Source organism: Egretta garzetta, unplaced genomic scaffold, assembly GCF_000687185.1.
Source record: "Egretta garzetta isolate BGI_Z169 unplaced genomic scaffold, ASM68718v1 scaffold612, whole genome shotgun sequence".
Lineage (NCBI taxonomy): Eukaryota > Metazoa > Chordata > Aves > Pelecaniformes > Ardeidae > Egretta > Egretta garzetta.
The window spans coordinates 40329-55378 of record NW_009259030.1 but is presented as its reverse complement, the minus strand read 5'-3'; the positions used below and the strand labels follow the sequence as shown (position 1 = coordinate 55378).

General features: G+C 38.7%; 1 protein-coding gene across 1 annotated transcript in view; it reads right to left on the bottom strand.

Moving 5' to 3' along the window:
* RNF145 (ring finger protein 145) overlaps window positions 1–15050 on the bottom strand; it is a 45320-nt gene that overhangs the window by 21856 nt on the left and 8414 nt on the right. Inside the window, exon 3 of the mRNA XM_009634700.2 lies at window positions 3888–3996. Coding sequence (XP_009632995.2) covers window positions 3888–3996 — 109 coding nt within the window. The remainder of the gene's footprint in view (window positions 1–3887; window positions 3997–15050) is intronic.

Sequence of the window (15050 nt, the reverse complement as noted above, 5' to 3'; positions counted from 1 at the left end):
ATAGCACAATCCGTCAGAGTTACAAAGGGAGAAAAAAATAACACCATTTGCAACATGCTACATGGCTTTCTGTATTAGCAGTATCGTGCTCCATCCTCAAGTTCAGGGTGAAACCACTGGCTATTTCTAAACTAGAAGGAAAGCAGTGAAGACATCAAGTTTCTTCTGTCTATTAAGAAACAGGTTACAAAATCATCCAGGATACAAACTGTAGCAAGATGACCTTACACAACGTAGCTAAGACATACCAAAAAAGCTGCACTTAGAGTTGCTTCAAGAACATACCTGGAGATGACCCAAATTGGTTCAAGCTGCATTTCTTGCCACTGTCTATCTGAAGGTTCAAGTCATCTGCACAGAGGTATGTACTTGGCTTAATTCTTTAAGTAACTCTCATTAACCGAGTTTTAGGCCTACCAGCTTGGAGAAGCAATGTCTTAAGATCTCCTAAATTTTTTAAACAGTATTTGTAGATGATGTCTGAATAAGGAAAGTCAAAGCAATGATTCTCTTATTACCAGTACAAACACGAGGATCTTTTGGCACAGACACCAATCAGAGATGCCTTGAACAGCTGCAGTGCCATACAAGATGCTGAGAAGAGCAAGTGCCTGCACTCAATTTTGATCAATTAAAGCTGTATTAAGCTGCAGCTTTTACATTTGAGAATTGTTCACTTTACTGCAGCAATGTAAGAAAACAAGAATGCCAAAATCATTATTTACTAGTTAACGAAATGACTGAAACAACGTTATTACTTTAGAAAATTAGGATATAAGAATAAAGCTTAGATCAGATTGCCTGCTGTTCATTCTGTAGATGCATTCCCAGCCTCATTTAATCAAACTGCTGGACTGTTAACATATACTCACGGACAACCATGACTACCATTGCTCTAAAGAGGCAAAGAGATACAGTGCTTCACACATGACCATTTTTTGTTACTAGAAGTGCAGAAAGGTCATCTTGTATTAAATATATGCTTTGTAATTGACTGACATAAGGCACAGTGGTTATCTGACCTAATTGACTCATATTGCTGACATTTACTTTGGCTGATTAATCTCCGCTGTCAACATCAAACACACACTCTCATAGGTTTTAGATGTCCACAGACAACCTTAAAATTAAGTGTATTTTAAGATTATCCATAAGAAACAACTCAGTCTCTTACTGCCCGCCTTCTCACTATCTAAGCTGTGAGGCTCAACACTTGGAATACAATTGTAACAAAACTGCAAAACGTGAAATAAGATAATGATGTAGATTCAATTTTTTAGCATTAACAGTGCGTTTAATTGCATCATTTCTTTTCTTCATAACGACATCATTTATTTTCCCAAGTTTTATTGCTGGAAATAGGGAAAAGAAATGTGATCCTTTAAAGCAAGACATTTGTGCAGCTACATATAAAATAAAACCAGCATCCGTTTTCCTTGCCAGGAGCAGCAGGATTTTGTTTTTTAAAGCTGACTTCTCATTTTTCCATAAACAGATGGTGTATTATCTCCACCCAAACTGCCAGGTTAACATGCTACATACAAATGTAGCCTCTTCTTGGACTCTCCAAGTGTTTACAAACATTAGTTAATCGATCTTTACACATTAAGGTAATTCTCAGTCTTGCAGATAAGGAAATAAACACTTTAGAAGTTAGGTGACTTTGACAAGGTCACACAGACCTGGAAGTCTGAAGTCAGATCTTAACTATAAAATTCAGATCTTCACTATAAAATTCAGATCTTATTCCCAGACTTGCAGCTGAACCACAAGCTATTTCTGGGGTGGAAAAAAAAACCACTGAAAGCTGAAGTCTTTCAACAGCTCAGAATTTCCAGGACACTGCAGAGTCACAAGTGCCAGCTGATTCTGGTCTTGGTCTATAATTTGCATTAACCAAACTGGCCTCAATACAAGACCTCTTCATCTGTCTTAAATAGCATCCCAACTGGTGGTGCATGCAAGCAATTCACTGGAAGTTTTCAGCTCTAAGCAGAATTATTAACAATAAACCACTCAGGAACAGTTTGCACATGTGACTACTGTATGTCTTATGATGATCAGTCTGCTAAACAGAAACACCAGTTGGAATTGGATAGCTTTGGCAATAAATGGAATAGCTCCACTAACATACTTGTATTACACTTTACTATTTTCAATATGAAAACTAATGGGATGCAAAAATTCTTTTTAAAAGCTAATGCAAGTGTCACTCCCCACATTATGCAAAGACTGCTGCTGAGAACCCCCTGCACAGCGCTTCCTCCTGAACCAAGTCAGTCTTACGTCTAGGGAATGGGTAAGCTCACTCAGAAGTGTTAGCAACTACATTTGCTTTGCAAACTAGCTAGGGAATACTGCTGGACTATTTGAATCCAATACATCTTTTAATTAAATGTATTTTTTGTGCCAGTTGATGCAAGATTTAATTAAAGTCTTTATTAACTCACTCCAGAAGCATCAAATAGAGAAAGCTTAGTACGAATACGCCGAGCGGTCCAAGCAATAGTTATCTAACGTGTTTCAATGAAGCCTGTAAAGTCTCAAACCTCACAAAGCAATAGAAGTCATAATTCACTTTACATAGAAACACAAACAAAAAAGGTATTAAAATCAAACACAGTGCTATCCTTTAATGTACCAACCAAAACCCACACCATCTCCCTTTCTTTTAAAAAATTTAGAGATCCATAATGGCATAAGTATCTCCAAACATTCTGGGCCAGAGCCCTGTATCTGATGGCTATTTGCTACTAGCTTTGTTTTTACTTCAATGCAAGTTCTTAAATAATGTTTAGATTGCTTTTTCTAATAAGTAAACCTTCAACCCTGTAAGAAACACCCACAAGCTGTATCTATAAAAACCTCAGGACCCCCCTAAGGATGATAAAAAATGCTCTTTCCTTCCCACCCAGGCAATAAGAGGCCATAATTCCTCTCTCACACCCTCATCCATTCAGGAAACCATTAACTGCAACTCTGACAGCCACAACAGTAACATGTGAAGTCACCACAAAACCTTCGTTAATGCTCCCCTGAACTGCAACATACTGAGTAAGAGAGACTCCAGCAAATGCTTTAGAACAACAATTTTGATGCAGAAATAACAAATCTATTACTTCACCTAAATCAATCAAAAGCATACGTGTTTCCCATCATCAGGCACCAAAATAAATCAGGCTCAAGCCCATATTTTCAAAACTTCTCATGTAATGCCATTAATGTGATGGCACGCTCTTTGGTTCCAATTAAACTTCTTGTCAGTATGAGAGTTTACATTGGTTTTCAACAGATTTAGCTAGAGCCAAAGACAATGAACTCTCTCTTGTCAGACTCAAAAGTTCTTCAGTCTCTTTCTCTGCATTTTAGACCCAAAATGCCTTTCCTTGTTTTCATTGTAAGATATATTACACAAAGATGAATTTAAGAATAAATTCCACTATTACTTTACCATCTTCAATATCTCTATTTTCTCTCTCATTGCAGGTGCCAGGAAACTAAAAGTAGTGTCCTGTCTGATCTGTAGAATGCTCCAGTGTTGAAAGCACGTTAGCCAAGCCGTTGAGTAACTCAGATTACCACATCAGAGGCCACATTTAGTCTTGTGGCAACTGCTTTTTCTCCTCAGATTAATGGACATTACACTACAGAAACATAGCTCGAAATTCCTTTTAAGTCAATGAAAATACACCAGAACTACCTGACTGCATATTTAATTCTGTAAATTTTTTCAAGACAAAGAACAACAAGATACATTTAGGTGTCTGGCATAGGAAAAAGGCCTCCACAAAACCAGACCTATCCCATTTATACAAGATATTAACAAAATATCAATCATTTTTCTAATTCCCAAACCAAGCTAACAAAATCAATGCATTTATTCTTACCTGGAAATTTGGTGCCCAGCATAAAGCAGCAGTGCAGTCAAAAAGTACAGGTAAAGCTGAACCAGGTGTTGCCTAGGTAAAGTTAGGAGCACAACACTTAAGATGTAACCTGTAACAAAAAGCAGAGGTTGAAATTTAAAAAAACCACTATCCAATCCCAAATTTCTTAACATGAATTAACACTCAAGTTATTCAGATCTCTTAAAACCAAATGAAAACAAAGGTGGTTAAAAATTCATGTACATTTTCTTCTCATGAAAACATAAAGCACACAAAAACCCTGGAAATTTGGTGCCCAGCATAAAGCAGCAGTGCAGTCAAAAAGTACAGGTAAAGCTGAACCAGGTGTTGCCTAGGTAAAGTTAGGAGCACAACACTTAAGATGTAACCTGTAACAAAAAGCAGAGGTTGAAATTTAAAAAAACCCACTATCTAATCCCAAATTTCTTAACATGAATTAACACTCAAGTTATTCAGATCTCTTAAAACCAAATGAAAACAAAGGTGGTTAAAAATTCATGTACATTTTCTTCCCATGTAAACATAAAGCACACAAAAACCCTGCCACTTCTTCCCCCCCCCCAGCACCTCCCTGAACAGAAATAGCTCTACCAGCTTCTGTAAGATCACAGCTAGATGTCAAGAACTGGACTTGATCCACAGTATTTTATCAAGACTTAATTAACATAACCTATGTAACAAAAGGAAAACAGGCCTAGGTCTCCCTTTCTTCCAAGTGAAAGCAAGCTTCAGTGTTGCAGGGAAAAAACCCTACCCATCCAACAAACTCAGTCAATTCATGTAAACAATCCTTTTCTTCAAGCAAAGGACACACAGAACACCTTTCCACGCTGATTAGCATTACACATTTTAGTTCTTCCACTATATCTTCATGGTTTAAAGACACTTTGCATGCCCACAATTTGAGATGGGGACACACAGGCTGTTCTCCATGCTAGCAAAATTAAAGCACACTCAAGCTATCAGTGTTGCATAAATCAAGAACAAGACTCAGCACAGCCTAAGATTTGTAGGCATTCACACCACACATTCCTTCACTTCTTGTTAGTGTTTACTAAGACCGTGGAAGCAGACCCGATGCAGATAGAGCTTTACTCTTCAAGAACATAGATAGCCTGGCTGCTCAGCAGCAACACTGATCCTTTTTTTCATATCTGCTCTCATTAGAATACTTAAACAAAGCAGTACTTTGAAGTCCACTTCACAGCTGGGTGGTACATGCCCATCCTCTTCTTCCCAGACAGGCTCTGCAGGTCAAAACCCCAGCACATGGTGCCCTTGCTCATCTTTATTTCCAAGCTCTCCATCACAATGCAGCACACTCATGCTCTTTGTGAAGGTCAGCTTAAGTGCCTGCCACTAAAGTCCATTTAGGGAAAAAAAAAAAACAAACAAAACAAACAAGCAACAGCTTACAACTTCCCTGAAGCCAAGAACAAAACACTAGAGAAGAACTTATCCTGACACTTACAGCTATACTAGTCACGTTGCATTTAAAGTTTCATCCATCTATGCAGCAACAGTGGGCACAGCCTTTTTAACTGAGTTAATTTATACCTTGAGCTTTTTAAAAATACTTATGAAAATAACGTAAGTCTAGATTAAGCACTCTTAAGTAGTGGGACAATGAGCTATGATAAAACAGCTTGGGAACACAGCATGTTCCAATATTTGAAATATTCTTTGATACAACTTCAGGGTCAGCCAATATTTATGTTTAAGTATTTCAAGGCTACTTAATATCTGCCACCTTCAATAAGCCATCTCTGTAAAATTCTACCAATAGTTAGGTCTTCAAGAAGGTTAACTCGCAACATGCTCCAGGAAAACGCATCAGACTCACAAGTATGCCAAGCAAAGATCAATTTAGATAGGACAGATGATAGAAGTGATAATAGATGGACAAGCCTATTTACTTACCTTTTAAAAAATACAAATACACAATTTATGTAACATTATTAACATTAAAGATAGTTGTTCAAGTACTTTCATAAAGTAGATGTGACAAGTTGCACATTTGTCTGAGGATGTGCCTTCTCAAAAGCTGAAATAATTCATAGTTTCCTTTATTAAAATGAAGTATCATACAAGTCACCACCACTAGTTTCTGTACAGTATCCATTTGATCATTTAGCGAAATTATCAGAGGGATAGGACACCTCTCCTATGAGGAAAGGCTGAGAGAGCTGGGGCTCTTAAGCCTGGAGAAGGCTCCACGGAGACCTTAATGTAGCCTTTTGGTACTTAAACGGGGCTTGTAAGAAAAATGGGGACAGACTTTTTAATAGGGCCTGTTGCGATAGGATGAGGGGTAATGGTTTTAAACTAAAACAGGGTAGATTCAGACTAGATATAAGGAAGAAATTTTTTACGCTGCAGGTGGTGAAACACTGGCACAGGTTGCCCAGTGGTAGATGCGCCATCCCTGGAAACATTCAAGGTTAGGTTGGACGGGGCTCTGAGCAACCTGATCTTGTTGAAGATGTCCCTGCTCACTGTGCAGGGGGGTTGAACTAGGTCACCTTTAAAGGTCCCCTCCAACCCAAACCATTCCATGATTCTATGATTTTTATTTCAAGCTCTTTAAAGGGGCCTGAAACCCAGCTCTACAACAGTTTAAAACCTGCCTAGACGATGTCCTGTGCAACCTGCTCTAGGTGAACCTGCTTTAGCAGGAGGGTTGGACTAGATGATCTCCCGAGGTGCCTTCCAACCCTTGCCATTCTGTGAACAGTTTCCTTCTGGCAACTGTTTTATAAAGAATACCATGTTTCTAGTTAATACAACACAGCAGATGTTCTACACTGTCAGTTTTCTTAGCGAACACCTGTATTTTATGGAATTCATCTTCTCTGTTCACCACCCTCCTTCTACCAAATACACAAATGACAAGAGTAGGAACTCCTCAGCAGAATCTCCATGAAGACATTTAACTAGTTTGCACCACACCACAGCATCACAAGCCAGCTCCAGCAGCTCTCACACCATCTGCAGGCATTCCTAACACCTCGTCTCTGCTGTATTCACCACCGTCCCTCGATTGCTTAGTTAGGGACAATTCTCTGTGTGAACAACCCACGTGGCACATCCGCTTATCATTCCAGCACTTGAGTCAAATCTCTCTAAACCCTTCCTTCTCACTGTAGCCCATGACTCACCTTCAGGTGGAGAACTAAGTGGAGTTTATTATGCAGTCTTTTATTCCTCTATTACTCTATAAATAGTCTAAGAATACCTGTTTACTGTATCTGCATTTAAGCTCTGCCATCTTCTTTACCTTATTCTATCACAAGAAAATCTGCTCCTTGGCCACAGGATGATGTACTTGAGCAGTGCTACAATAATTTCTGTAAAAGGAAGACATTTTAGAGGGCAGTTACTGCACTCCAGTAGAGCCATGATACACAGGAGTATTTCAGAAGTGATTGAAGTTAATTATTCTCTACATGATCACAACTTTAACTAAAATACAGCAGGAAGGAGTGAAAAAAATGTCCAAATAGAAATCAAAAGATGAGATGATTACTATCACATCTCTGCCTTTTACACAGAGGGCTTCCAAACAGCACAGATGCTTGTAACGCTGCACAGGGAAGCAGCACAAGACGGCCAAGGTTACTGCAGAAGTTTGAGCAATGAACCCCACCGCTCATGAGTTTGGGCTGGAATTTAAATGTTCACTCTGAAGCAGCAGTTTGCTCTAATTGTTAGATTTTGAAGAGGGGGAGAGCGAGAGACATCTGAAGTAGTTCCCTTTCACTCTTATTTACAATTCCCTCTTGTGACTTGGTAAGCGAGAGATTACGACACTTCATACTGCAGTATTTGCTTTTTTGCGGCAGAGGCCTTACTTCCAAAGTGGTACCGACCTCATTTCTATAGACCATATACCATTTCTATACACACTGGCAAAAAAAAAAAAAAAAAAAAAAAAAAAAAAAAAAAGACAAGTAATTCATTACCAAACCATCTCATTGCAGAAGAAAAGGAAGACAAGCTCAAATTCAGACATATTAGCAGCAATAATCTATTCCTTTTGTTATTGCCTGGACAAGTGATATCATTAGCGTATGGCGTAAACAAGATTCTACTTCAAAACAAGGGACCAGGAAATGAAATTTCTCACAGCAGCTTTCTCATCTAAATAATTACATTCTGTTTTCATTTGCACCTCCTCTGTCAGAAGAAAACATGACGCTGAGAACATACATCCCTTTGGAGAGATTCACCACACACAAGGATTTACAGTTCGAGAAACAGTCATCCTACTGGGTAACCTTTAAACATGGATTAGCAGTAACCAATGCCCACTTCCATCCAAAGCTTTTTGAGCTCTATGTCTGCAATGAGTGCTTCCCTCCGCTGATTTAGGCCACGCACACTACTGTCGCTCTGGGGACTTGGTGTACTGTCCCCTTTAATACAGCAAGTACATTTCTGTTTAAGTGTAAGCGGGAGGGTCAGAGAAGCCCAGTTCCCGCCCTGGTGAAGAAACCATTCTAACTCATGGTAAAAAAAGATAAAGACAAGAGAGAATAAACTCTTTCCTGAATACAGTAGTAGTGCACTAGTGCTACAAAGAAACAGAATTGCACCCTTAGGCTCCCAGCTGTAATGGGCACTACAGAAGACCCATTCTGCCAACCTTGCAAATACACAGACCCACCACTCAGTACCTATTCAGGAGCACAAGGAAGCAGAGGACTTCCACTGCCTTTCATGCAAGACAGTACAGACTTGGGCCCCATTGAAGAAAATAAACTGTGAAAACAGTAAGAAGCAGAAAAGCTAAGTTTTACATTGCTAGACAAGAACACATGTATTACCTAGCTCATGACCTCATTTATGACTTGTTGATTCAGCTAGATGAAAACCTCTCACTGTGCAATGCTCATTGTTACAGTAAGCAGCGGCTCACAGATCGCCTTTCAGCAACCTCTCTCTATTTGTGTACCCCCAAGGTGTTTCCCAGCTTCTCTCACCCTGTATTACCTCTTTGCCAACTCAGGTGTCTGAGTTTTATTGACACACTGCATACAATGGAGGCTTCTGGAGCACGATCAAAATTGCAACCCATCCTCTTTATGAAGCATTTTAGTGCTCATTTGCATGATTACAGATCCCCCATGTCCACATTATTACTGAAAGTTTCCTGCAGGTTTAGTCTAAAAATGAGAACTTTTCACAGGAAGAAGAGTCATAACATTTCTTAATAAAACCACACCACCCTTTGGATACTGCTTCTGCAGAGGCTTGCGAAGGAAACACTGCCCCCAAAAGAAAAGCGGTTGGTTTTGCTGGATACTACAAAATGAGGAATTCAAATCCTTGAGTGCCAGAAAGTAATAGTAGAATTGCTTGGATTCTACCAGGATGTTAATTTGGGGGGCCCCTAACTGCCAACTCCCCCATATTCTCCAAGTCTTACAATGACTTGCAAAGCAACTTGCCATGAAGCAGCGATTCATGAGCCACAGAATACCATAAAAACTCCTGCCTCTCCTGACACCATGTAGGATCAGTGCACTACTGAGTCAGCCATTTCACTTCAGCCTAACCCTTGGCTGTCCTCATTCCGGTGTATTCAGAAGCCTATCTGGCCACAACATACAAGTACCAGTAACACACAACAGACTTCGGGAAGGCTGTATGTGATATGGCAGAAGTAGTGTAACAACTGGCATATTTTCATCGTGTCTAATTCTCAGGATAACCAGTCACCAGACTGGTTACACAATTTACATAGAGATTTAATAAACTGTCTACGTTTAAAAGCATCTATCTCAACAGTGGATGATTTTTTAAAGATATGCTTTAGAGCTCATAGTACTTAAAGGCATGATGCAAGAGGATTCTGTGGCCTGTTCACTGGAGGCTGGCTCAAGCCCAGAAGGAACCCTAACAGCCCCTTATTTTTAAATCACATAAAAGGAGAGACAAAAAGCTCTTGTACATCCTCAATTCATATTAAGCATCCTTTGAAGGATAACTCAGCCAAATGAGGTCTTCTGAATTGACTGGGACAGCTATGCTGTCCTTCTGAGAGCGAGACTAGTTCTTCATCTGCTCTGTTACGAAAGGCGGTGTCACACAGAACCTCTGCCACCATGCAGAATGACCTCTCCTGCATCAGAGGTGGCTCCAACACACGGCTCATGCAAAATTCACTCCGTTGAAATCAACCTAGAAGCCAAGTCATTCGGAGAGCACTTAATGCCAAAATCCCCGAGTCTCAAGCAGCCACCGAGGCACCAGTACTAGTACCACAAAGGACAGCTTTCATCTAGCCTGCCTCATCACTGCTAACTGAATACCTGTTCAAGGCAGCATAAGCAGAGTGGGCTTTAAGATGTCTTGCATTCATAGGAAGTGATGTTTCTGCATGGCAATGCCAAAGCACACCTCTTCCTCACCCTCCCACACAGCCAGGGCTGCCCAAACAAATGTTACTCACTCCAAGAAGTTCTGTACTTTGAGCTAACATGGTAAATATTTTGCCCTTCAGAAAATATGCTGAAAAAATAGTTCTAAACTGAGAAAGCACACATTTAAACATACTTGCACACAAGGAAATTAGTATTTACCCAGTCACGACACAGTGCAACTATGAACAGATATGAGAAATCCCATTATCAACATCTGCACATCTCAGTGAAAATAATGCCAACAAAACCATTTACTCATTACTGGGGTACTGCCACCAGTTTCAACAGCTGTTTCTTAAATTTTTTAATGTGTAACAGATCAGGCACTCTAAGTAGAAATAATCCAAGAACTGAGTTCCTCAGACATTTGCAATATTGTCTGAACAGATAAAATAGACTTTTGATTCTAGTGCTGCCATATAACTCAGAGGCTGTTTCTCTAACAGCACACGTAATGATCAGAGTTCTGGGACTAATTACAGTCATGGAGAAACTGAAGAGTACTGGCAAAGGACACAGAAGTGGAACTGTGAAAATATAAAGTCATAATGTATTCTATATTATGAACACAAATTGCTATGTTGTCATGAGACTCAGAGTCAAGCGAACCTCAAAATTTTAAGTCTCCTTTCAAGCAAGCTGCTACTGGATTTTTTTTTTTTTTTAAAGTTATTCAGGTTGCCAAAAAGAGATACCAGATTTATACAGAAAAGTTACCTGAAAGTACCCATATGCTGAGAAAGCTGCTTAGTAAGAGCCTATGACACTATGGAAGCAGTATAGGAATAGGCAGCCTCTAGAGTTGGAAAGAGAAAATTTAGTTTGAGCATGGAATAATCCCTACCCTCTTCTGTGTTTACCAACTGCAGCATCCACTGCATTTTATCCCGGAAGATAACATGGAGACGTAGCAAGTCATTTTTTTTAAAGAAATAATGACAGAGTCTAAGTCATAAAATTGCATTTGGTTAAAAATAGCTACAGTTCAAAATAGCAACACTCAGAAAATAGTTCCACTACCCATTTATCTAAATGCTGCTGGCAGGAGGGAGACAGATGACATGGGACAGCAAACCCAGAGATGCTGAATCTGAGCAGCACTTCGTCTTTGTATGCATTAAGCACATTTACAGATTTAGTCATGAATCTTCTCACAATTTTGGGAAATTTGTTTCTGGAATAAACTGACTGCTACTTTCTTCTTACATTGAAGCTCTTCATGGCACTTTTTACTGTGTTTGTATCAGAGTACTGTATCTTACCTCTTAAGAGAAAAAACACCACAAAAAAGCAATCCAAATAAAAGATCTTCTAATTAATGCAGAAGAGCTTAAAGAAAACTGAGCAGACCAAAGTACAGAGCAATCAGCAAGCACAGGATGGCAGCAAGTTCAAGAGGTTTCTCCTCTTTCTTCTCCCTCAAGACTCCTGTTTGAAGGCAGCATTCCTAACAAGTAGTTCACACCTAGCAAGTGATGTGACCAAGCAATTAAGGTAACAACTGCACAGCTCGAGAAACTGCAATTACAAACGGGGTTGTGAAAGATGACGCACCTTCCACCTATTCCAAGTATTTAAGCAGTTTCCTTACGTTTCTACCAAGATTTTCTTTTTAATGAAAAAGAACACAGTTTAAGATAGAAAACTTATTTTTATCCTTAGGTAAGAAAACGCTATGTATTTAGTGCAATTCTGTGCTGCTATTGAGACAGTGACTTAAATTCCAAGTCTGACTAAGATTACAGGTTAAGTTTATGACTCTCCTCTTTCCATCTAGCTCAGAGTATTTACTGGCTAGCACAAATAGCATTGCTTTGCCCTTCATAGGAGGAAATCATGTGGTTACAACTGTTTCCACCTTCTTCATCAAAAGAATGAAAAAAAGAAGTGACCGTCTTCTCAGAGCTCCTCTACAGTGCAGAAGAAAACACCGAAGCCTGGTAGTAGCAGAGTGTGCTAGTCTACCCTACGCAGAGGTTTGAAATAGAAAGCCATTTTAGCTAGTACAGATCTTTCCCAAAGAAGACGCTACTTTAAATTCATACAAAACAATTTTAAGGAAATCTTAATGAAGCCACATTATACCCGTAACAGTTGTGGACAAAAAAGTTGGTTTGCTTCCTAAGCTTCTTTTCCCCCAGATACTTATATCTGGTAACAGACAGCATATCAACTGTCAGAATTGTATCTGGTAATACAGCACACTGCACATAAATTTACCACATGCTACTCTTCAGCCAGACTGTCTGGATGGGTTATCAAAAACAAAAGAAAAAAAAAAAAAAAAAAAAAAAAACAAAATTATTACTTGGAGTATTTGGAAAAGAGTCCTGGGACCATACTGCTTATTGACGGGATACTCCTAAACACTCCAGGAAGAACTACAGAATGCACTTTCATTCACAGGTCACATTTGCAAATAAGGCTTATAATTCAGGATTTTTCAATACTCATGAAAGAAAAAAAAAATATATATATATATACATTTTATTGCATTTAAAAAGATGGCATGAAAAAGCCAGATTATAGAACCAAGCCTTCCATGTGACTCCTATCAAAGGACAAAAGAATTTTTATGATTTTTAATACAACTTCTCAATGAGTATCACTAGTACATGCACTTGAACTTTGGGTTGCAACCCCATTTTATCTGATTCTTGTCTGTTTTTACAGATATCCAGTAGATATGACAAACTAAAAAAAAACAAAAACAAAAACAAAAAAACCCCAAGAAACAAAAAAAACACAAGCACACAGGTCAACTCCTTTTAATCCCAAGTATCTCTAATAATTTTAAATTAAGTCTTTAGTGAATTATCTGCCAAGCGTCCTGTAATATGTATCAGAAGTACTTCCAGAAAGATACTGGGTGCGACGAATCAAGTTTTAAGCTTGAGGAGATCCTGTGACCATCAAGTATAAATTTACACACACAGAGAACAAAATTTTTTTCAGCCAGACACATTCCTGAATTGTTGCTTAACTAAGTTTGATTTTTGTCTTTTTAAGCACACTTGACAAACCTAGGAAAGTTTTCACAAGTGAAAAAGTTTTAACAGTGATTCCAGAAGACAATTCAGGAAGACAGTATCATGAAATAAAGCAACATAACACAAACTCTAAACACAAGAGCTAAAGTGCATGTTGAAGATTACTGCAGGCCATCGATAGGCCTTTTACGCCTGCCGAAACAGTAACCATGGTCCATTTGGCAGATAAAGTTCATACTGCAATTATTTTGCAATTTTTCCTATATGAAATGAATCTGTTTACATTGAACAATTCTAACCAGAAATTTATCTCTGCTGTTTGCATTGCTCTATGTATATTTAGTTATATTTCATGCAGTTGAACTTGCGGTTGAGTAGTTATCAGGACTGAGTATTTTCCTTCACCAAAGCAGATAAGGGCTGTTTAATGAAAATATACAAGAGGGAAAAGCTGTATCACAGGACAAATTGGATCCTAGAGCCTTTTATTACATTCCCAGTACTGCTAACTGGAACATGAATCACACTGTAACATACATCACTTCACTCAATCAAAAACAACTGGCATTTCAAACTTTGAGTCAAATAGATGGAAGAAAAAGAATGCATTTAAACAGACAAGATATTCTGGGCAACCCCCAGTTCTGAGCAAATTTCCAACTTTGGATCCCTAGTTCCGGGAAAAGGTTCACTATATCAAGATTCATAGAGTTTATTGATTTTTATGGCTCTCTAATCAAATCGTCCCTTGAGCACTCGCCCGAGATATATGCACCCAGTTTCCTAAGCTGCTAGGAGCACTTCCATGATATGGTATCTTACACTGCCTATGTAGGAAATTCAGCAATTGTTTGATAGTGCAAAGCTGCCACAGCATTTGCTGATACTGTGTTTCCTAACTGCAAATATGAACAGTGGTTTTTTTCCATAAATGAAACAGATTAGCATGTTGAAACATACCCATGGTAAATTGTTATTTAAATTACACACTGGCAGTTAATTTCCTCCAACATATCTTCAAAGAAGCTTAATTTCCCAAACTGTTGGAAAAGTACTTTTTCTTACAAATCCAATTCATGTATTTGGATACGTCATTTTAATTGATGTTATACTGTAAACGGATGCAATTAAATCTATATAAAATCTTGCGTAGGCATGCAAATTGATTTAGCCCAGCCTCACACTGACACAGCTTAAAAAAAAACAAAGAAGGAATTGAAACAAGTCGACTTTATTTGAAAAGTACTAGCAAAGTTTTGTCACTGAAAACTAACTGAAAATCTTTTAAAACAAGCAACTCGTTTAATGATTTAGAAGCCCTTCTTGATCAGCAACTATCAGTTGGAGCAGTAAAAGTACAGACACTCAATATTGTAAAAGAAAAAAGTAAAAGAACTGCCGAGTGATGGTGCACCATCACAAAAGCACCACTTGTATGAGGAGCACAAAGTCAGAATCTACTGGTTTAGTACTACATTAGCATCCAGGTGAGAAATAATTCAGTGACGATACCTGCTCTCTCCATAGCATTTTTTACTGGTGTATCTCAATGTACTTAAGTGAGGAAAAGGTTAAAATGACTATAAAGAGGGGTTGTGTCACAGCTGGAAATTACCCACTGACACCTTGATAGCCTACTGCACAACTGTTAGTTCTGTATTAGAAACTGATCTGAGAAACTAATACATGCAAGCACATGAGAAAGCCAGCTGTATTTACATGGCACC